The sequence below is a fragment of the Camelus dromedarius genome, chromosome 15, assembly GCF_036321535.1.
Source record: "Camelus dromedarius isolate mCamDro1 chromosome 15, mCamDro1.pat, whole genome shotgun sequence".
NCBI classification, from domain to species: Eukaryota; Metazoa; Chordata; class Mammalia; order Artiodactyla; family Camelidae; genus Camelus; species Camelus dromedarius.
The window spans coordinates 19,791,084-19,815,797 of record NC_087450.1 but is presented as its reverse complement, the minus strand read 5'-3'; the positions used below and the strand labels follow the sequence as shown (position 1 = coordinate 19,815,797).

General features: G+C 34.5%; 1 protein-coding gene across 5 annotated transcripts in view; it reads left to right on the top strand.

The window, feature by feature from the left end:
- Window positions 1-14,764, top strand: part of SANBR (SANT and BTB domain regulator of CSR) — a 42,398-nt gene extending 27,634 nt beyond the window's left edge. For 4 of the 5 annotated variants that reach the window (XM_031467096.2, XM_064494464.1, XM_064494462.1 and 1 more), the window contains 10 exons: window positions 546-645; window positions 1,632-1,664; window positions 2,454-2,553; window positions 6,756-6,847; window positions 7,345-7,362; window positions 7,800-7,828; window positions 7,907-7,980; window positions 8,454-8,542; window positions 11,104-11,195; window positions 12,070-14,764. In XM_031467096.2, the coding sequence (XP_031322956.1) occupies window positions 546-645; window positions 1,632-1,664; window positions 2,454-2,553; window positions 6,756-6,847; window positions 7,345-7,362; window positions 7,800-7,828; window positions 7,907-7,980; window positions 8,454-8,542; window positions 11,104-11,195; window positions 12,070-12,106 (664 nt within the window). In that variant the 3' untranslated portion in view covers window positions 12,107-14,764. The remainder of the gene's footprint in view (window positions 1-545; window positions 646-1,631; window positions 1,665-2,453; window positions 2,554-6,755; window positions 6,848-7,344; window positions 7,363-7,799; window positions 7,829-7,906; window positions 7,981-8,453; window positions 8,543-11,103; window positions 11,196-12,069) is intronic. The other variant, XM_064494463.1, reaches the window with a different exon arrangement.
- The last annotated feature ends 9,950 nt before the right edge of the window (window positions 14,765-24,714 follow it).

The window sequence follows — 24,714 nt, the reverse complement described above, 5'->3', positions numbered from 1 at the left end:
AATTGGAGGTCCGAGGGGAAGAAAAACTAATAAAAGGAGTTTCTGATGATTGAAAAGATGGGCCCTGCAGTCCAATTTTTGAATTTTTTTGTTTTTCCAAGTTACTTAAGCTCATCTTATCTTGATTGATGGAACTAGAAAAAAAATGATGATTGAGGTTATCTTTGCATAAACTAGAATTCCTTGGATTCAGTAATTTCTGAAGTCACTTCCATCATTTTGCAGTTGCAGCAGGCTGTCAGGTTAGGGGTTGGAGGACTCTCTAATGAAGGCTGTTCTCAAAGCAGAAACCGTCATAGCAGCCTATTTCACCACCTGACAGGTATGATGCTGGGCGTGTAGGCATGCTTCCCCCATATGGAGTGACTTCTGCTAGGGGAATCACTAGATGCATTAAGAAATGTAAATATTGAAGAGGTACACCTTATACTCGAGAACTGTGTTTCTAAGGAGCAATTTATAAAACATTTGCAATTAAGAAAAGATTATTTGCATTTAAATTCTTAAATTGAACACTTCTCCATAAAATGTCTGTTTCTTTCAAGTGATTCTGGGGTTGGTCTCTGTGATGAAAAGGGTCTAGACTGTGATGTTTTACTGGAACCAAATACACCATGGGGTCCCAAGAGTGGGGAGCTCAATGCTGTGAGTAGTTTGTTTCATTTATTCTTTACTTATAAAAACAATTGATGACATTTAATCTTTGACAGATACCTGATTGGTTTAAATTGAAATAGAAAATTTCAGTTAGTCTGCGTTTACTGATTATCGTAACAAGATATTAAGCTGAGTTAACAGGACTGTAAGGGTGATAGGATACATTCCTTGCCCTCAAAGAATTAATAATTAATCAACTTATATTTTGGGAAAAAATATAACACAGTCTTCAGGGTTTATTATGGACAAATAATGATTTGAGGAATAAAGATGTTTGAATTGGATATTTTATCCTCTCCTAGTCTTACAAACTTTTTTTGGTATGAAATTTTTTTTTTAATTGTTATCAGTAATACATTTCATTTTCCCAAGGTTTCAAAACAGGTATTTTTAAGGTGACCAGAAAGCTTTGATTCCTTTGATTCCTGTTACTAATACACAAGAAATCTCTTTGCGTATAAACTTTCCATGTTTGTGTTGGTTAAAGTAGCATGTACTTGAGAAAATGAAATATTCCATGTAAAATGCATTATAATGTCCAGATGGGTATATGTGTTTAATTATTAACATTTATTTTTAAACTATATATAAAATAGCAAATTAGATTTCTTAAATATCCGTATAGAATCTGGTTCCTTAATTTATAATAAATATAAACATTAAAAAGTGATTGAAATAATTCAAAATCTAACTAAAATTATATTACTTCTACATGTGATTTCTTGTCCTTTGGAAATTATAATAGGAAATGTTGGATTTTTTTCTTTTTTGTAAACATATACATTTTCCTCAAGGCAGAAGATGTTAAAGATGATAATATATCACTTTCAGATGAGTTTAAAATTATTTTTCAACCTGGAAAGGAACTATACTTGAAACTTTTTCCACCTCTTTCACAATATTCATTTGAAGATAGGGAGCTGTAATCTTGGAAGATGCAGATATATTAATTTCCTACTTTGTCTTTTTTATAGTTCTTGTCACTGAAAAACTGGACTCTGCAACTGGTAAGTGAGCAACTATATTCTGCTTTTATGAATCTCTTTCCTTCTAAATCAAAGTTTAGTTTAATAGAATCTTATCAGTGCCTTATTTTATACATTTTAGTTAAACGTATGCCATCCTTTTCAGCTTCCATAATTTTGTACTTACTAAAAATGTCATTGTTTAAAACAGACACATATTCCATTATCTAGTTAAATAATCCACAAGTCTTCTTAAATGACTTTTTATTTATTTTTTTAACTTTTTTTTTATTGATTTATAATCATTTTACAAAGTTAAATGACTTTTTAAAAGTCACTTTTAAGTCACATTAAAGACATTGAACAAAGCAACAAATCAATTAAGTTTCAGTGATTTTGTTGATTTGTTGATTTTTAACCTATTTGCCATTACTGTGCCATCTGCCACCAGTATTCACAAGATTGGAATAAGAATTATGAGATTATGTTAATACTGGCAATTATTATATTTTAATTTAATCTTAATATCAAGGAATGTACTTTCAGTTGAGTGATAGAGGTGCAATTCAACAAATACTAAGTACCTATCACTCTGCTATAATGTATGAAGGAAATAAATTTTTAAAATTTTTTATGTAATGTGATCCTGTCCTAAATATAAAAATTCTTATATCCATTTCCTGAGTGTTATGCTAGACAGTGGTCATTTTATCAGTTCTTGTTTGGCTCATTAATCCAAAATAAATTGAGACAAATGCATTTGAGAGAATTCGTTGCTGATGTGATAATATAAAATTTTAATAGGATGTGTTTTGGTTTTTTTTAATTCAGAAACAACAGTCATTATTTTCAGAAGAAGAAGAATATACCACCGGATCTGAGGTCACTGAAGATGAAGTTGGAGATGAAGAAGAAGTATCCAAGAAACAAAGTATGGATTTCTAAGTTAAAATCAAGTCTCGCTTTTATGAAGGGATTGTATTCTGAAGGCTTTAATACAAGACATGAGGAATTGGCTTTATAAGTCTACATGGTAGGTTACAACATGGAAAAAATAAAGGAGGCTTCATCAAGATTCCCTAACCTTGACACTAACACAGAATACTCAAACTATTTTTAAAAGTTCAGTGTACTAAGAAAGAATCCTCCAAGTTTTCATTTCAGGTGTAACCTCATGGATTTCTCAAAATATCTGACTATCACAGTGGACCTGAGATGATTTGAAATGACACTCAAATGAAGTACTAAATAATAGTCATCAAAGTATGATTTTTAAAAAATTAAAAACATGATTTTATCCAATTACAGAATGAACTTGTGTCAAATTTTTTCAGCCCATTTGTAGGAGAAATAGCAGGGAAAAGTGGTTCAAAGAGCATTTGAAGACTCAAGTATTTGTAGGCATTTGAAAAAAGAGTGTTGAAAAAAGATTGCAGGTTAGATAGAAAACTGATTAATGTCCTACAAAGGCAATAAACCCATAATATTTGGGGTTATCTTTTCTGTAAGATGGAAATCATTTGCAATTCCATTAGACACAAAAATTTGCAAGTTAATATGAAACTTCATAGTATCTAGGCTTTCAACCAATGGTAGAGAGGAAAGTCAAACACGAGGACATTCTTAGAGGATTAAGTGATTCTTGGGTAGGCTTGTTACACAGTCCTCCAGTATAACACTTAAAGGAGATACAATCTTCCCTTTCCCTTATTTCCAAGTTTTATATAATTCTTCTTGACATGCTGCATATCTTAATGAAAAAACTACTCCTTTATCAATTACTTTTTAATACTAGTTAGTCAAGGAGAAAATGCTACTATATTGTGGGGTTTTTTTTCCACAGTTGATTTAGGTATAGTTTACAATGTAATAAAATTCACCTATTTTTAACAGGGGAGGGTATAGTTCAGTGGTAGTGTGCATGCCTGGCATGCACAAGGTCCTGGGTTTAATCTCCAGTACCTCCATTAAAAAAAAAAAATTCACCCATTTTTAAGTGTATGCTTTGAAGAGTTTTGGCACAGTTGTATAAACAACACCAAAATCAAGACCTAGAACATCACTCCAAACAGTTACTCCTACTCAGTTGCCTTTCCCCACTCCTAGTCCCAGGCAACCACTAATCTGCTTTTTGTCCTGTGGTTTACCTTTTCTGAGCTCTCCTATAAATGGAATCATGAGTAATCGTTTGTGTCTGGTTTCTTTCAGTTAGTATGATGTTTTTGAGATTCATTCATATTGTTGTGTATATCCGTAGTTTGTTCCTTTTATTGCAGAGTAGTATTTCATTATATAAATATACCATAATTTGTTTATCCATTCACCATTTCATGGACATTTGGGTTGTTTCCAGTTCTTGGCTGTTAGGAATACTGCTGTGAATATTTGCATACAAGTCTGTGTGGACATATGTTTTCATTTTTCTTGGGTAGATACCTAGGAGTGGAATTGCTGGGTCATATGGTAAGTGTATGTTTCACTTTATAAGAAACTGCCAAACTGTTTTGCAAAGTGACTGTACCATCTTTCATTCCATCAGCAATGTATGAGAGTTCAAGTTGCTACACATTTGTACCAGTAGTTGGCATTATTGTTTTTTTTTCTTAACATTAGCCATTCTAGTGGGTGTATAGTTCTAGGTATCTTTTTTATGTTCTTATTGGCCATTTGTATATGTTTTGTTAAATGTCTATTCAAATATTTTGCATATTCTTTAATTGGATTATTTGCCTTATTGAATTGTAAAAGTTCTTTATATATTTTTGAATGCAGTATGTTTTTCAAATATTTCCCCTAGTCTGTGACTTGCCATTTCAAATTTTCTCTTGAGACCATCTGTCACATTTTTTTTTTCATTTTAATTATTGTGCTTTTTAGCTCTAGGATTTCTCCTGGTTCTTCTTTTATACTTTACATTTCTTTGTTGAGGTTCTCTATGTGCTTACTCAGTACTACCATTTTTCCTTTGAATATAATAGTTGCTTTGAAGTTATTATCTCCTAAGTCCAGTATGCTGGTCCTCTCAGAATCAGTTTCTGTTGACTGTTTCTTTTATGAATGGGTCGTACTTTTCACTTACTTTATCTCATAACTTTTGAGTGAAAATTGGACATTGTAGATTATCTATGTGCAACTCTGATGTCTGTTTTGTTCTTCTGAGAATTGTTGGAATTTTTGTCCTAGTAGGCAGTTAACTTTCCTCACCCAAGTTATAAATATCTGTCTCCTCCCTGGTTTGCAGTGGATAATGTCTCTGTGCAGGTTTTTTGGCTGCCAACTGCTGCTGCTTTAGCCTGCTCCCCCAGAGGCCACATCAACCTGTGTAGTTTAGTGGTCAGCCAAGGATTTGGACAAAATTTATATTCAGATTTGGGGGCTCAGCTGCTTCGTGGTTCCCTTGCTTTTTGAGTTCCCCCTAGTTTCCTAGTTGTTTTTCCAGTCCCGAGTCTGACCTCTGACACAGGCCAGTAAGACTTCTGTTCTCAGAAGTTCAAGCTAAAGGCAGTTTGGGGAAATTATCTGGTCAAAGGCACAAGAAACTCCCACTTCTCAGAAAGAGCAGTTCCATCTTGCAAGGATCAACACCCCACCCTAGTTTCTGGTTGCCTTTTTCACTGGACTTCTTAGGATATCCCATATACTTGTGTAGTTTAACACTCACCTAAGAATTTGGACAGAGTTTATACTCACATTTTAGATCTCAGGTCTTATGTGACTTTCCTTTTTTTAATTTATTTTTGTTTTGCTTAGATGATCTTTTTATTTCTTGTTTTATTTATATTTTGGGGGGAGGAGGTAATTAGGTTTGTTTATTTTTAATGAGGGTACTGGGGGATTGAATCCAAGACGCTAAGCACACATTCTACCATGGAGCCATCCCTTTCACCCTGACTTTTCTTAATTCCAAATCTTCCCCTTTAAATTTTCAGCTTCTCAGTTGCTTTGAACTCTGTCATCATCTTCATGGAACTCAAGGATGTAATTTTCTTTCCTGAGCTGGGGAGGTAGGGAAGTGCCCTCAGACAAGAAAACCATAAATTTACAGTTCTTAACTCTTGCATCTCTCTTTCTACTTTCCTTTGATTATTTCCAGTACCTGCAGATGGTGGTTTGTAGTATTTTTGTTCTGTTTTTATTGTTGTTTTGGAAGGAATTGTCCAACCTTTTCACACTGCCATTGTCAGATGTCCCACCCTGTCATGTCTCTTAGCAATTTTTTATAACTTTTGGTTATCTCTCACTTTAACAAAGAGACACACATCAGCGTGTCTGGACTTGTGAGCAGGCAAATAAATCTATCTAGATTATTGATACTGTTTTGTTTTTATTCTGTTATCTTCAAGGTTGTCTTCTATGTAATATGTTTTACAGGTTTTTCATTTATGGTAGTGAAATGAAGTTTCCATTTAAAATGATAGAGCAAAAGTGTATATAGGTGGTATACAAATCATTGATATTTGGGAAATAGTGACCCAGTGTATTATTCTTACCTTCAAACATAGTTGTTAGAGAAATACTTCTTTCCCCTCCCTCGCTCCTTTCTCCACTAAACTATCAGCCAGAATAAATTCAGAATATTGGCTGCAGGAATGCCCTGGTTTAGAATAGTTTGTCCCAAATCCGCTTCTTCCCAAGATCCTTTCTGTCCTACCTCCATTTTTCCCTCCATAGCCCCACCTCCTGCATGAGCAAAAGACATTTGAAAGTTTTTTTTGTGAGTTCTTCTCTCCTCCCCTTCTCAAATTGTGTTTTTCTGGGCTATAGTTTTGTTTGTTTTTTTTTAATATATAAAAATTTGGAATTACGAGATGATTCCACTGTTGATTTAGATAGAGAGAAATAAGTTGGTATAGTTTCCCCAACATTTTTCTATATTTAATTTCACTGGGACTTTGAATTTATTGCCCTCATTTTCCCCTCATAGTTTTTCACTAAGTAGAAAGGAGAAAAGCAATTTAAATGAACCTCTGTAAAGCACTTTCAGTGTGATTTTCTCCACATATTTACTTTTTATCCAGAGATAATCTGTTAGTTTTTAAAAAATAATTTTTTTCCCAATGGTTTTATTGTTTGGATGTGAGTGCACTGGGGAAGTATGTGAGACTTATGCTTATGACATTGACCTGTTATCAGGGAAAAAGGAGAAGCCAAAGAAGTTCACTAAACAACCAAAAAAACAACTGTCTTCACCCTGTGGTCAGAAGAAAGAAAAGGCATTAGAGAAGGTACCTCTGAATTATGTATTACTATTCTAGGGTTCATATTGAGAAATAATCAAGTAGAACCAAAATCTGACAAAGAAGAATACCACAGTGGAATGCTAGCAGTGTAAAAATGAGTGATGAACTTCTGTAAAGGCTGAGATTAAAGATCTCTGAGGTTTATTGACATATGAAAATGCAGAGCAGTATGTATAGTGGCATATTATGCTATCGTTTGTGTAGAATAGATGAAGGAATATATATATATGAATTTTCTTGTATATCCATAAAATATCTGTGGAAAGCTAACACCAGAAACTGATGATTGGATAGCTCTAAGGAAGGAAACTGGGGGACAGAGGCTTTTTACATACTGTATGTGCTGTTTGTACTTTGAGTTTTAAACCAATATTACTTATTCAAAAAATTAGTAGGCAAAAAAAATGTAGGCTTTGAATTTTTTAAATAAATTATTTTTTATGACCTTTTAAAGTTACTCTTATTTCCCCATGCCTTCAAAGGAGGGGGTGAAAAGCCAGGTAGGAATAAGAGGTTAATATAACTATATTTGGCTAAAAGAGAAACTATGGATTCCAAAAATGTGTGAAAGGCTCGGGTTGAGACAAGTTACATTGGATGGATTGTATGTTCATCTCTGTGTTAAGGACTACAGACACAGGATGAGTGGATTCTAAATCATTGCATAAGAAGGGGGCTTCCAGGTCAGACAAAGCAGGGTTCAAATTTGCAGTCTGTTTCTCTTTGGACAAATTTCTTAACTTCTCTGAAGCTGTTTTATTATAGGGATAGCACTTATCTCACATGGTCATTGCAAGGCTTCAATGAAAGAATGCTTGTAATGTTCTTGGTACAGTATCTTGCACTCAGTAAATGTAAATTCTTTTTATTATTACTTTTAACACTAATTAGTAAATGTGTTTTAATTGGGCCTTAATGTTGTCTACTTTTTTTTTAGTCAACTTCTAGAGATGTGTCTCCTTTCATGTGAGTATTGCTCCTTAATCCAATCAGGTGTCCACTGTAAAAGCATTATGCTAATTTTTATTTAATTTATTTCAATAGTGTGAGTATGCAGAAGAATAAGTGGGATGCCACAAGATCCTTGAGATTCAACCAAGATGCACAAAGAGAAGATGGTAAGTTTTATTATTTGGGTAATGTACAATTTAGGTAAAATAACAATGATAGGAGTCTTTTATTTTATGAAGTATGCTGAATAGCTTTAAAGTTTCCAACTGGAATAAGGCCCAGAATTAGCACATTCTCTTAGGCATCAACCAGAGTTTCACTGCTAGACAATCCCAGTAGATAATGTATTGTTTTATGCATCTGTGGTTTTGAGGTCTCTTGAACTGACTTTTGCCCTCTCCTTCCACTCTAAAGATGGCTAAGTATGTTCTAGACTGATTTACATAATCTTAAAAGCAGCAGCTATTTGTGTATAAGCCATTTTACCACTTGCAACCTAAAATTCTTCAGAGATAAATATGTCTGTGAATAATATCCAATGATGTTTCCATAAACTCTTGATAATTGCAGTCTTCTTTAAGAAATAAAAGTTATTAATCATCCTCATAAAAAGTAAGGTTTATTAATTTTTTACCTTCAGATCAACGGCGGATGTCTGAAATTACCGGGCACCTGATAAAGATGAGATTGGGTGATCTGGACCGAGTCAAGTCAAAAGAAGCAAAAGAAGTAAGAATTATGTCCTAGTGTACTGTGCTTGCTTAAAAATGCCTTCCTACTTTATTTTCATCACGAGCATAAAGATGTTTTAAGAAGAATTTTAAAAGAGTAAATATTTGGATATATTTTTATATTCTGTACCAGTTAGTCAGATCATTCACATAAAAGTTTTTTTTTTTACCACTTCTCACTACCCATGGATGATAGGTCCTCTATAACACACATAATAAGGTACATTGTCACTGAAAGTGTAGTGTTCCACCAAGAACAGATCAACTCTGTGCATTGCTGACTATCCAGAGGGTGACTTCCTGGAGGTTGCTGATTTTGATCAACTCTGCATGCAGTGCTGACATGTTATTTTTAAAATAAGGTGTTATCTTGCTGAAAATGATGACTAGAAATACCTGTACTCTTACTAGAACTACGTATTAGTCATAGCATTATATATCATCATTAGTACTGTATTATGCATTCATAATAACTCTTGAGCCCGTAATTACTTATTTAAAAATTTACTTCCCTATAAAGGTTCTAAAAGAAAACAGAGGAAAAGAATATTTATCACCATGGGTTAGGCAAACAGTTCTTAGCTACAACACCAAAAGTGTAATCCATAAAAGAACAAATTGGCAAATTGGACTTCATCAAAATTTAAAACCTGTTTTTGAAAGGCATTAGTAAGAGAGTGAAAAGACACGACATAAACTGTGAGAAAATATATGTAAAATATTTATCTGGTAAAGGATTTGTATCCAGAATATATAAAGAAATCTCAAAACTCAATAATAAAATAAACAATCCAATAAAAATGAATGGGCAAAAGATTAACCACACATTTCATGAAAGAGGGATGTAGGTAGCAAATAAGCACAGGAAAAGATGTAGCATCATTAGTCATTAGGGAAATACAAATTAAAACTTCAGTGAGATACCACTGCACACCAAGTAGAATCTCTAAAATTTTTTTAAAAACATTCTGGGAAGGATATAGGGCAACTGGAACTCCCATATGTAGCTAGTAAGGATGCAAAAAGGAATGGCCACTTTGTAAAAGAGTTTTATCTGTTTCTAATAACACTGACTATGTTTACTCACCATACAGATGAATTCACACTGTTTTTTAGTGGCTTTATTTAGAATTGCCAAAAACTAGAAACAACCCAAATATCCTTTACCTGGTAAATGAGTAAAACTATGGTACATATAAAAAAGAACAAGCTACTGATACATGCATGCCTCAACATAGCTGAATCTCCTATATATATTATGCTAAGTGAAAGAAGCCAGATTCAAAAGGCTACAGACTATATGATTCTATTTATATAATGTTCTGGAAAATGCAAAACTATAGGGACATAAAACAGATCAGTGGTTGCCAGGAACTGGTAGTGTCAAATTGATTGACTTAAAAGAGGCACAAGGGGACTGACAAGGGCTTAATTTCCAGAATATATAAACAGCTCATATAACTCAATAACAAAAAAACAACAACCCAAACTAAAAATGGGCAGAAGACCTACACAGACATTTCTCCAAAGAAGACATACAGATAGCCAATAGGCATATGAAAAAATACTCAATATCACTAATTATCAGAGAAATGCAAATCAAAACTACAATAAGGTATCTCACATTGGTTAGAATGGCCATCATTAAAAAGTCCACAAATGATAAATTCTGGAGAGGGTATGGAGAAAAGGGAACCTTCCTACACTGTTGGTGGGGATATAATTTGGTGCAGCCACTATGGATAACAGTATGGAGATTCCTTAAAAAACCAAAAATAGAATTACCAGATGATCCAGCAATCTCACTCCTGGACATCTATCCGGAGAACATTCTAATTCAAAAAGATAGAGGCACCCCAACGTTCATGGCAGCACTATTTAATAACCAAGACGTTGAAGCAACTCAAATGTCCATCTACAGATGGTTAGATAAAGAAGATGTGGTTTATGTACACAATAGAATACTACTTAGCCATAAAAAAGGATGAAATAATGCTGTTTGCAGCAACATGGATGGACCTAGAGATTATCATACTAAATGAAGTCAGAAAAAGACAAATATCATATGATACCACTTTTATGTGAAATCTATAAAGTGATACAAATGAACTTATTTACAAAACAGAAATAGACTCATAGACATAGAAAACAAACCTATGGTTACCAAAGGGGAGAAGGAGGGGGAGGGATAAATTAGGATGTTGGGATTAACAGATACACACTACTATATATAAAATAGATAAATAACAAGGACCCACTTTATAGCACAGGGAACTATTATTCAGTTTCTTGTAATGAGCTGTAATGGAAAACAATCTGAAAATATCTGTGTATATATATATATGTATAACTGAATTGCTTTGCTGTACACCTGAAACTAACATTGTAAATCAATTACACTTCAATAAAAAATGAAACTTAAAAAAAAGAGCCTGAATCTAAAACATATCAAAATAAAGTCACTTCTAAGTTAAAAAGTAATGCCATTTCAGCAAAGCAGAGCTTCTTTCTATTGGTTCCATAAAGATAATAAATTAAATTTGCTTCTTCACCCTTTAGTTTGCAGGAGGTATTTACTCCAGGCTCGAAGCACAAATCAAGGCCTCAGTGCCAGTCACTGCACGGCAGAGCAGCTCAGAGAAAAACACAAGGTAAATTAGCGTCGATGAATTCAGAATGCCACTGGCCTGGAAGTGAGTTTTCTGGAGGGGAAAAATCATATGAACACTAGAAGCACTAATTTTAGTGTGGTTTTATTTTGTTTCAGAAATTAGATCATCAAGATATTAATCAGGACCAGATTTTAACTTAAAAGTTAAGACTTTAAAAGGTCACGAGCACAAAACTTAATGAAAGTATAGTTTTTTTTTTAAGTTTTCTGTTTATTGAGTTAGCTCTGTTCTGAGCCAACTGTTGATGAAAATGTAAGTTACAGTGCTGCAGTGAATTAGAATTTTTATAATATTTATAGGTCATTGAAATCTCTCTTGTTCCTTGTTTTATTTCTCTTAATCTAACTAGTCTAACAGTCTAAATGTAAAATCTAATTTGTGGGTCCTATGTCATTTTACATCACAAATTTTCTTTGGAAGATTAACAGTTACTGAGATTTGATCATTAATACAGATCCAAATGCCTTATCTGCAATTCTGAAATCCAGGAAAACCCAGAAAGCCAAAAAGCTTTCGTCATACATTTGTGGCAACTCAAGCTTGATCTGATAAAGGTTTTTGTTTGTCCCACTTAATGTAATTGCTCATTGTTTCATTGAAGAAATATTAATGTGTTTGATTATGGGGCACTGCTCCAGATTCATAATATATAATATGTGAACCATATTATCTCCCCAAATTTAAAAAATCTGAATTCCAAAATTCATTTCCAAGAGTTTTTGAAAATGGATTATGAAGCTACATGAAGTTTCATTACACTTTGACACTGTCAAGCAAATATAACCTAAAGCAGCAGCAACTTCCTGTTGTTTTAGAAGCACCTCTGACCTTCTTTTCTGTTTAAAAAATCTAGGTCTAAAAGTCGTTTTGGTCAAGGTCGTCCTGCGTAAAGCACCTTAAAATATAACTAAGATGAGAGAAGACACACCTGTGGATGTCTGGAATTGCTTACTTCTTGAAGATCTTCAGAACAATGACTTCTAAATGTTTTAAGTTATTTGTTAATTGTTCTTGCAAGTCACATAAGTCATAGTGCTAAGGGAAATACATAGTTAGGTCTTATGAAATCTAATTGTAAATATGAAACTTCTTAAATCTAGTTTTCCTTTGGTGTGATGCTAGGCTACGCTAAGACTACTGATATTTGTTCTCTTTATTTATTTGAAAGAGAAGAAGCCTAAACTCTCAAAGTAGCTAAGAGTTTTTAGACTTAAAAATTAGGGGAACACAGCAGATGGTAGTACTGTGCATGTGCACTGATGATAGTGTCTTTTGGGCTGTAAATCTCGGGATAGCACTGAGAACTGCAATTTGTGTGATGAAGTTCCCAGTGATGCTAATTTTAAGTTTGCATGACTGTTAAGGAGCAACAGATCTTAAGACTGCATTAAATAAAGTTTCAAGGTGAGGTATTTCCTGTGTTGGGCAGAAGGCTTAATTTTTTCCAGCATTATTCCATAGAAAGCACAATGTTAATCCAACTTTTTTTTTTTTTAACGCTTATTTATTGGTCATCTGAGCTGGAATTACTGATTATTACCTCTTCACTCTGTGAAGCTAGTGCCATTCTGAATTTGTTAAAATAACTGTTGATAGTTTTAGGATATTAAATCATTTCAGTTATATGAGACACCCACTGTACAGTTCTCAGGGCAGTAAAATTCAACCATATATCTGTCACCATTCAAATAGCCCCTTAAAACAGTTGTAATTTACTACTTTAGAGATGGGTGGAAGGCAAGATTCCCAAATACATTTGATAGATGAAAAATTGCATATATTCAAGAGAAATCAAAATAAAATTCCATTCTGTAGATCATGTTTTAATTTTTCAAACCAAGCAGAAAGAGTGCTCAGGGAAAATTTGTCCCAAATTAGAAGCATACAAAAATTATGTGTTTGGAAATTACTTATATGTAGGTCTCTGAAAAACCTTTAAGGTGCACTGTTTCTATTTTTAGTCTTCATTTGCCTTATAATGGAAATTTCTTCCAATTATTTAGAGGACAGACTTGCTAATGTATAAAAGCAGTAATTTCTGTTGAAATGCTGAGATGTTACACTCAGTTTACACATATAGAAATCATTATCTTTAATGAGCATTATAGTTGGTAAAAGAAGCTGGGTGTTATTTGATGTTATATGTATGGCTTTGCCAAGATTGAACTGTTTGGAAATTTTGTTGCAATTGATATACTTTTCAATTGTTTGATATTTTTTAAATAGATTATGAAATTTTTATTTTCAAAAGAAAATGTTTTATAGTACATGATCTGTATGCCCTGTTACTTACATACCAGAATCTTGCTTAGTTTACTGTATTCTCTGATCAAAAGGATTTAGGTTTGCACATGTTATATAGTGCTGTGATGGTCACAACTAAAAGAGGAAAATATGCTCATTGGATTTTTAACTGATGGTAACAGGGCATATTACTTCTCCCCTGGGGGGACTGTACCACTGAATTGATTTTTACAAACAATTTATCAGAATCTGATTTTCTTCAGAGTGTGCTTTTTATTTTGTTAATGTCTGTCTGTAGTACATGGCACAGGTACCACGAACATTTTAATCAAACTCTTAATAGCACTTATTTTGCCTAATACTTTGAGGTTTTACCTAACATTAATTCTAAATTCACATTTCTTTAATTGAAATAAACATTAAAGACAAAAGTTGTTTGGTAAGTCCCTTGATCATTCCATCTTCTCAGAAAGGTCTAAGTGGGTCCTAGATGACAGGTTTTCATGGAAGAGGTGAAATTTGCAAATTTTAAGATTGTTTTAAATGATATTTTTGGTAAAGATTCAGCAAAACATTTAAGGGATAAAAACTGCAGAAAGGGTAATATGGTAACAGTGCTGATTCCACACTCTTGTGTCACTTTGTTACTTTCCTTTTTCAGAACGCTCAACCAGGTATTGTGAGATATGCTAATTGTTTTGGAAGCTGAGGCTGAAGCCCTATCATGCCAATCTGCCAAAGGCAAATCTTAGTTAAAAAAAAGAAAAGAAGTACCTTTTATCTCCAGTACCTGGAATTAATTCTTCAACCTTCAACTACTCGTTGAGGGACTATTTTGAACCCCACCTTTTCACACCTCTCAGTTAAAAGGCACTGGGATACCTAGCCTGTCCAATTCTAATATGCTAACTCATTTAAAGCTGACCTATTGGAGAGGATAATATGGGGATAATGTTATTCCCACCTTTATAGGATTTGGAGGGGATTAAATGATTTATAAATCTAAAACAATTAGCATAGTAATTCTCTGTGTTAAGCTCTCCAGAAATGTTAACTGTTGTTGTTGCGTTGTTATTTTAATATTTGGGAAGTCCCCTTAAATTCTTTAAGATGAGAAATCACTATCCCTCTTCCTATAGCTTATGTTGCTAAAGGCTGATGTGTGCTTGTGTTTAATGCAGGAAAGAAAAGAGGCACCTAATACTTCAATGTGGTTGTGGCATCATTTGTTACTTTGTTACACTAAACATCTTGTCTTATTTAAGCAGAGTAAACATTTGTAGGAGGAGCTAGGTAGGAAAACTATCTCCTGATATATGGTAATGACCTACTCTGTTTTCAAAGAGGTTTACTTTCAGTAAGTGAGAAAGCGAAGGCTGCAGCGTGGTTTTAGAGCAGCTCTCCTTCCAAGATTATCTTTCCTCAAGCTATCTTGAGAAAAGGTAGCTAGTTTTGCTCTTACTACTTGTCTATGGCAAGCCTAATTCTTATCCAACTAGAGGTAGTGTAGAAGGGTAGTGGTTAAATGTGTATGCTGAGGGTGGTGTCAGCTCTCTTAAGTGCCTTATTTCCTTCAGTCTCACAGTAAGCTCCCAAATCGGGTATTATCCCCATTTTATGGATGGAGGAGAAAGTTCAGAGAGGTGAAGTAACCCACACACTGGGATTGGAATCTGCCTATCAGCACATTCCAACACCTTCAACAATTTTACCTTGGATCACCTGAAACATTCTCTCCTACAGTATCTCCTGGCTCACTGGCAGCTCCTTCAAACTGAAAACAAGTAATCCCGCTCACTTCTGTGCTTACAGTCTGTTGTCCAACTGCCTATTTGACATTTGTATTTGGAATACCAGTAGGGGTATCCATCTTACAGTAAACACAGAACTTGTGATGTAAGTCCCCAACACCCACCACCAGCTCCCTGCTTGTTCAGTAAATGGCTCTACTGCCCGCTCAAATGCACAAGCTGAATATCTAGCAATTACTCATTATTACTCTTTCCTCACTCCCCACATCCAATTCATCAGCAAGTCCCAGACCTACCCTACATCCATTTGCTTATCTCCCATCTCCATAATCACCACTCCAAGTTATTAACATCTCCAAGCACTAACTCCAAGCATTAATGTGAAATCCTATAAAAGCCTTCTAAGTGATTCAAGCTCCTACTTCAACCTCTGTTATCCACAAAGCATCTATAGTGATTTTGAAATGTGAGCCAGATCACATCACTTCCCTGCTTAACACTCCAGGAGCACCCCATCCAACCTAGAGTAAAATCCAACCTCCACTGCTCGGGTTTACAAAGCCCCACATGGCCTAGCCTCTGGCTGCCTCTCAGGTCTCCCTTCCCCTCTTCTACTACATTCCAGTCACGTTAGCCCCTTGATCCTCCAGTAAGTAAGCTCAGTCCCACCTTTCAGTTCCTTTACATCAGCTGTTACCACTGTCTAGAACGCTCTTTGTTATAATTCAGGTTTTAGGTTAGATGTCATCTCCTCACAGGAGGCATTTCCATCTACATACTGTCAGTAGCTGCCAGGTCCACTCTCGCCACATTATCATAGTTTTATTTCTGTACAAATCTGACATTATTACTGCAATATTTTTCTTTTTTTGTTGGTTTGCAGTTTGTCTCCCATGCCAGAAAATGAAATGCATCCAAATTGGAAAAGAGGTAAAACTGTTTTATGCATTCACAGATGACATGATTTTGTATATAGAAAATCCTAAGAAATCCACTAAAAAACTATTAGAACATATAATTAAGTTCAAGACTTCAGAATGCATGATCAATATACAGAAATCAATTTATTTCTATATACTCAGCAATGAAAAATAGGAAAATGAAAGTTAAAAAATTCCCTTTACAATAGCATCAAAAGAATAAAATAGTTAGCAAAAACATAAAATGTATACTCTGAAAACAACAGTAATAACCCTCAACTTAATCTATAGATTCATCACAATTCTGTCAGAATCCCCGCTGGCTTTGTAGAAATGGACAAGCTGATCCTAAAATTTATATGGAAATACGAGGAACCCAGAACTATCAAAACAATTTTGAAAAAGAACAAAGGATTCACACTTTCGGATTTCAACTCTTATTGCAAAACTACAGTAATCAAGATAGTGTAATACTAGTGTAGGGTTAGGCATACAGATCAGTGAAACAGAATTGAGAGTCCAGAAATAAACCCATCTATTCCTGGCCAGTGACTTTCAACAACAGTGCCAAGACCATTCAGTGGGGGAAAGAATTAGCTTTTCTACAAATTGTTCTGGGAAAACTTACTTGATAGCCTCATGCAGATGAGTGAAGTTTGACACTTACCTCATGCCATATGCAAAAAATTGACTCAAAAGGGATCAAAGACCTAAATGTAAGAGCAAACCATAAAACTTTAAGAGGAAAACACAGGAGTAAATCTTCACAAATCTGGATTTGGCAGTGGATACTTAGATATGGCATTAAAAGCACAAGCAACAGAAGAAAAAATAAACTGGACTTCACCAAGATTAAAACATTTGTGCTTCAATGGACACAATCAAGAAAATGAAAAGATAGCCTAGAGAATGGGAGAAAATATCTACAAATCATATGTCTGGTAAAGGACTTATATCCAGAATTTATAAAGAACTCTTACAACTCAGCATTAAAAAGACAACCCAGTTTTTTTTTAATGGTAAAGGATTTGAACAGATGTTTCTCCAAAGATACGCAAGTGGCCAATAGCACTTCAAAATAGGCTCAACATCATTAGCCACCAGGGAAATGCAAGTGGAAACCGCCCTGAGTTAACTCTTTACACTCAATAGAATGGCTGTCACCAAGAAGCCGCCTAAGAATGTTTCCAAGAATGTGGCAAATGCAGCCACTGTGCAAAGCAGTCTGGTACTTCCTCAAAAGAAATTAAACATAGAGTTACCACTTAGCCACCAGTTTATCCTAACAGGTATACTATTTTCTATTTAGCCTCTTCTTGTGTTTATATGTGCATATATGCACATATCCATGCAGAGAACAGTATTATCTGCCTTTTTTATTTTAACAGATGGAGAAACTGAGACCCAGATATGGCAGCTTGTTTAGGGGCAACAGAAAAGAATGACCTGAGCAGTGTGCTCTTGATGACCGCATTGCTGGGTTAAACAAGGTAACACATGCATGGAAAGCACTTAGCACAGTGTCTAACGGAGGTAAGTGCTCAAAAAGTGTTCAATGGTATTATTAGACCACATGAAGACCTTTTAGAAATAACTATATTGTGCTCACTCCCATTTTTGTCCTTGACTCACATTGTTCCCCCACCTAGATTGCTCTCTCATTTTGCTGCCTGTGGGAAGTTTTCCCCTTGCTCCAAGCACCTCCTCCATGAATCCACTGACCTCTTCTCCCGGAACTGTATTGCACTCACAACATTGCTACAGTTTAGCAGTCACCTGTTCTTGTTGCTTTTGTTGGTGGTGGTATTGACTCCCCAATCAACTCTTACGCTCTATTAGTAAAATTGTATATGAAACAAACATAACTGTTCACATTTGTTAATTTTGAGTGGTGGATTGTTGTTTTTGACTATGCTTCTCTGTGGTAAATATGTTCCCCCCTCGAAAAAATATTGAGCCAACTATAAGCTATCAACCATTAAAATTAAGAGAATTTCAGAAAAATTAAGAAAAAGTGAAGCTTTGGTGAGAAATGTAGGCAACTGACAGAATTATTTTATATCAGGGACATATAGTTGAGGGGGTCACTGAAGTGTATTCATTATTAACCATAAGTAGTCACATGACAGCATGAGTATATGCAGTCATATATACTCAGAGAAGAAAGATGACTTTTTCCCAGTAAGCAGTGGAGCTGAATGTTAAATGACATCTAGCTTTGCCCAGCAAATCAGTGTTCATCTCTCTGACAGTGAGTGGTTCTGGACTCAGGCCTAGAGTTGGTATTTTTTTTTTTTAAGTCACCAGGTGACTCTATTTTGTAGACGGGTTGAGAACCATACTGCTATGTGATGTGATACCTTTAAATGGCTAACACTGTAAACCTCAGCCAGAGATGTGTTCAGGAGCATAAAAAACAGGAAAGCTTAGAGTCTGACACCAGAGCGCTGCCATAAGGTGGCGCTAAAAGTACAAGGAAACCATAGTTTAAAAGTCACATTAAACTTTATGCTTGCTGAGTCTTCCTTAGCAAGTGTACATAGGCGTATTGCTTATAGAAGGAAACAGAATATTGGGGAAAGAAAGAAGAAATTATAGCTAAAATACATAAGGAATCCTAGAAGACAAAACAAGAAAGAGCTTCCTCTTTTTCGGAAGAAAAGCAGAAAGAATTAAAAAACAAGAAACACCATTTATAAGATCAAGTTTAAATTTGATGCCCTTCTTCAATGCCAGAAATGCCTATTCTTATAGCCATGCTTTTGTATATTTATAGGTTTTATGTTTAGAAGTCTCTAGTAGTTCTGAAAAAATGAGGGGGGAAAATGTTTACAAAACAAAATAAGTGGTGGGAAATGAATTAATGCAAATCCATATATACAGAATAATGAAGTGTTTCTCCTTTTAGTAAATATTTTAGCTTAGCAAAACTGTATCTTCTAAATTTGTAAGATAAGATCCAGATTATCTAGCCTGCTAAACTCTGCACTGTCCTCACTGTGATTATCTGAAGACCTGCCACCCTGTTCCTCCTGTGGTTCTTGGCAGAGACACAAAGACACAGAAACATTGGACAGATTACACACCAATATGTTAATAGAAGTTATTCAGGGATGGGGTAGAGAAGGTAGAATTATAGATACTCTTTCTTTTCATTTTGGCTTGCCTGTATTTTCTCTTTAATTATTATTAAATATTTCAAGTAGAAAACTACAGAGGATAATTCAGCAAACATCCAGGTACCTACCACCCAAAATTTTGACATAATAGCATGATATATATATTTTATAAGAAGTGAAATATTTCCAGTATCCTCACCCTATTGTAGATGATCCTGTTTCCAGCTCCTCCTTTCCCAGAAGTAAACACTTCCTTGAAGTTGATGTTTATTATGCCCATGAATGCTGTTATAGTTTTACTACATATATTATACATTCACAGCATAATATACTACTTAAACTTTATATAATGAACTCATACATCTCCGTATATAATATTTAGACTCTATGTTTTTGAGATTCATACATTTTGAGACAGATAGCTTATTTTAATTTTTTAAATTTTAAAAAATTTTTATGGTAAGGAGGTAATTAGGTTTATCTATTTATTTATTACTTTTAGTGGACTGAGGATTGAACCCAGGACCTCATGCATGCTAGGCTTGCACTCTACCACTGAGCTATACTCTCCCCCCGAGATAGATACCTTATGTTTATTTATTTTAGCTACTTTATAGTATAGTAGTCTATTCTGTGAATCTAGAAAAATGTATTTATCCATTTTCTGTCAACAGACATTGAGGTTATTTTCAGTTTTTTTCTTTTTCTTTTTTTTTTTTTCACGTCTCTTAAGTCTCTCTTTTATTTTTTTATTTTTTTAAACATTTTTTTATTGAGTTGTACTCATTTTACAATGTTGTGTCAAATTCCAGTGTAGAGCACAACTTTTCAGTTATAATGAGCATATATATATTCATTGTCACATTTTTTTCACTGTGAGGTACCACAAGATCTTGTATGTATTTCCCTGTGCTATACAGTATAATCTTGTTTATCTATTATGCATTTTGAAATCCCAGTCGGTCCCTTCCCACCCACCCCCACCCCCTTGGCAACCACAAGTTTGTATTCTCTGTCTGTGAGTCTGTTTCTGTTTTGTATTTATGTTTTTTGTTTTGTTTTGTTTTTTAAGATTCCACATATGAGGGATCTCATGTGGTATTTTTCTTTCTCTTTCTGGCTTACTTCACTTAGAATGACATTCTCCAGGAACATCCATGTTGCTGCGAATGGCATTATGTTGTCGGTTTTTATGGCTGAATAGTATTCCATTGTATAAATAAATATACCACATCTTCTTTATCCAGTCATCTGTTGATGGACATTTAGGCCACCTCCATGTCTTGGCCATTGTAACAGTGCTGCTATGAACATTGGGGTGCAGTTGTCATTTTGAAGTAGGATTCCTTCTCCCTAAGGTGGATCTCTTGTATGCAGCATATTGAAGGTTCTTGCTTTATTATCCAGTCTGCCACTCTACGTCTTTTGACTGGAGGATTTAATCCATTAACATTTACAGTAATTAATGATAGGTGTGTGTTTATTGCCATTTTGAACTTATTTTTGCAGTTGATTTGGTATTTCCTCTTTGTTCCTTTCTTCTTCCTTTTGTGGTTTGGTAATTTTCCTTTGTATTATCTTGGATTTTATTTAGTTTTTGTGACTCACTTGTAAGATTTTGGCTTGTGGTTACCCTTTTTTGTAAGTCTATTAACCCATTACTATAACTGTTTGTATTAAACAGATAGTAATATAATCTCAAACCCATCCTACAGAGAACAAAAAATTTAAAAAGAAAGAAAGAAAATACTCTGTATTTCCTTGCTTCCCTCTCCCACTCTTAATGATTTAGATGTCTTCTTTCACAATTTTGTGTTTATTCTATTTGTAATTCATGATAGTTATCACCTTTCCAGTTATGAGTTTCTCATTTTTGTAGCATCCTGCTTCTTTTCTATTTAGAGTAGACCTGTCAATATTTCTTTTAACATGGGTTTAGTGTTGCTAAACTCTTTTAGTTTTTGCTTGTCTGTGAAATACTTTGTCTCTCTCTCTATTCTAAAGGATATCCTTGCTGGGTAGAGTATCCTAGGCTGCATCTTTTTTTCATTCAGGATTTTGAATATATCTTGCCACCCCATTCTGGCTGTAGTGTTTGTGTAGAGCAGTTTTTTTTTTTAAAACAATGCTGAAAAAACTTTTGATCATTGTCCTTGTGCATACATGAGTTGCACAAGTTGACTAAAGCTTTCCAAACTTTTCTCCAGAGTTGCAATACCAGCTTGACCTCCTACTAGCAGGATGTGAAAGTCCCCGCTGTTGTGCTACCTCACCAGCAATTAAGGTTCTGTCAGTCAGGATGACTTAGGTAGGGCACAATAACCAACAACCACAAAATCTCGGTGGCTTAATTCAAAAGTTTGTTTCTTGTTTCTTGCTCATGCTGCAGGTTCAGTGCTGTGGGTCAGCAGTGAAGGGCTGTCCATTGCAGTCACTTGGGGACCTGAGCTGAGAGGCTCCATCTTGACACATGCTTCTGAGAGTCAGGGGAAAAGAACTAAAGGGCTGGCACTCTGGCTTTGAGAGTTTCTACACAGAAGTGGTGCATACCACTTCTGCTCACATTTAATTGGTCAAAACAAGTCATGTGATCACCTCAAAGAGTCCCCGTTCCTACCTTTAGGTTGAACGTTTATAAATGGTTATCAAAGTTCTGATAGACTTTAATTTTTACTAGTCCAGTGAGTATGAAATAGTGACTTGATATTTTTATTTACATGCCCCTGATTATTACTGAGGTTGAGTGTATATTCAGATGTTTATTGGCCATGTGTGTTTACCCTTTTGAAAATTGCCTGTTTATATCCTTTGCCCATTTTTCTATTGAGTTTTTAAAATTTGATTTTTTAGGGTTTCTTTATAGTCTGGCTAATAATCTTTATTGATTCTATGCATTATAAATATCTTCTTCCAGATTGTAGCATTACTTTCCACTTTTAATGTAGTCATGCTTGTCAGTTTTGCCCTTTATGGTTAGTTCTTTCTGTGTCTTATTTAAGAAATTCTTTCCTATCCTAATATTTACACCAGTGTTTATTTTCAGAAGTTTTAAAGTTGTATCTTTTCACACTTAGATCTTTAATTTACCTGGTGTCGACTTTGTGTATGGTAGGAGGTGGACATCTGATTCTTATATTTTTCCATTTAAATGTAAAATGATTTCAACTTCATTCATACTTTCTTCACTGATTTATAATGCGGCCTGTCATACAGTATCATGTTTCTATGTATGTATAAGCTTTTCTGGGATCCATATTTTGTTCCATTGATGTTTGTCTAATCCTGTGCTAGAACTGCACTGTCTTAATTCCTATGGCTTTAGAAAGGCCTTGATATCTAGTTAAGTCCAGCCATCTTGTTCTATTTTTTTTCTAATTTTTAAAAAATAGTTTATACTGTTTCAGAAGTAAACACTGTAAGAGATTGTATGTCAGGGAAACAGAAACCATATTAAGTGTTTCAATAGACAACTGTTATTTTAAAATTGATTAAATAGACAATGGAGAATTTAAAAAGTGAAAAGAGGACATTGAGGTACTGCAATAATTGCAGGTAGTTGCCACCACCCTTAGGGCTGAGGGAACAAAATGAAGAAGTTTCCTATTTATCATTTGTATTTTTACTTGGGGAATGGTGTCTTTTGGCCATTCAGAGAGTTTTTACGTTTAGCTACTCAAATTTACCAATCTAATCATTCATGACTTCAGATTCTGAGTCATGTAGAAAGGCCTTTCACATTTAAAGGCTATAAAGAAATTCTCCATGTTTTCTTCTAGAACCTGTTATGATTTTATTTTTCCCATTTAAGTATTTGGTTCATTTGAAAGGTTTCATGTTATAATGTGTGATCCAAATTTATTTTGCTTTCAGATGGCTTCCCAGTTTCCATGGTGTCAATAAACACACATACTAGATAGAATTCTTTCCTCTACTATTTTGAGATGCTGAATTTATTATATACTAAATTCTAGTTTAAGGTAATTCTACCTACAAACCCCAAAATGGCTCAAACAATAGAAGTTTACCTTTCATTTGAATGAAATCCAAATAGCAGGTAACTCCTGAGTTAGTAAATCAAGGCTCTTATCATCTTCTGGTTCCACCCTCCTCAACACAGGCTTCCAGGTAGCCGTGGTTACCTAGTCACAGGACAGGCGGAGAGCAGAGGAACTTGTGGCCTGGTGCTGGCACACATCAGTTTGGCTCAAATTCAGTTGCTTTGAACTCAATCACACGGCCACACCTATTTCTCCATTCATGGAATCATTTTATTTCCAATTAGTATTTCCTGTTGCCTTCTCTCCTTCTTAATCTTGTCAGAGGTTAGTACATTTTATCAAGTTTTGAAAGAACCAGGTTTAAAAAAAAATCCCATTGATGAAGAGATTTAAAACTATGACTCATTCCCTCCCACCCTCATTCCCCACAATACTGTCCCTTATGAAATACGTGAGGCTAGTTTTGCTGACATGAAAAAAAAATTTTTTCTCATTCCTAGATCATGAGGTTTTTTAAAATTTAGTACAGAGAGCATTTTTTCAGAGCCCTGCTAGCAAGACTATATAGCAGTTAGTTTGTAAATACATAAATTGTCCCAAACTTGCAAAACAAACTGTTTACAAAAGATACTTGTCAAAGCTCAGCTACCTAGCAGGCTCACAGACTATTTCTCCTTTTTTTTAATTTAGAGAAATGATGTATATTGCAACATCCTTTAACATTCCAAAAACTTGTGTAATATATGACATTGTAAAGCCCACATTATCTATATGAAACTGTGCATTATACACACACAAGTCAGTGGGCCTGGATAGAGGTAAATTTAACCTGATTGACTATCTCCTATAATAATATTACAGCCATAAAACTTTTATTACAGACTAATCACCAGTGTGGACTTGTCATTTCCTATTAACCCACAATTCTATCTATTGTATTTTTGTTTTCTATTTCATTAATATTTGCTTTTTACTTGAACATATACAAAAGTAGCCTGTGTTCATGGATAGGATAACTCAATATTATAAAGTTATTAATTTTCCTCAGGTAATATACAAATTTAATGTGATCGCAATTAAAAAAGCATTTTTTCTGAGAACTAGATGAGTTGATTATTAAGTACATATGGAAGATAAATATATATAAGAAGATCTGGAAAAAGAAATGCAATTTGGTGTGCAGGATGGGCTGGCCCTACCATATACGAAAGCATTCTATAAAGTCTCTACAACTGCAACTGTGTGTGGATCACTAGAACATAAGAGAAGGTCCAGAAGTAGACTCAAGAAAATAAAGAAATTTAGTATATGGCAAAGGTGGCATCTCAGACCACTGGGAGAGATGGACTATAAATTAAGCATCAGGACAAATGAATATTTTGAAGAATATAGACTTGGATTATACCTGATCTCATATATTAGAATAAAATCCTAATGAATCAGAGAACTCTTTGTAAATAATTAAA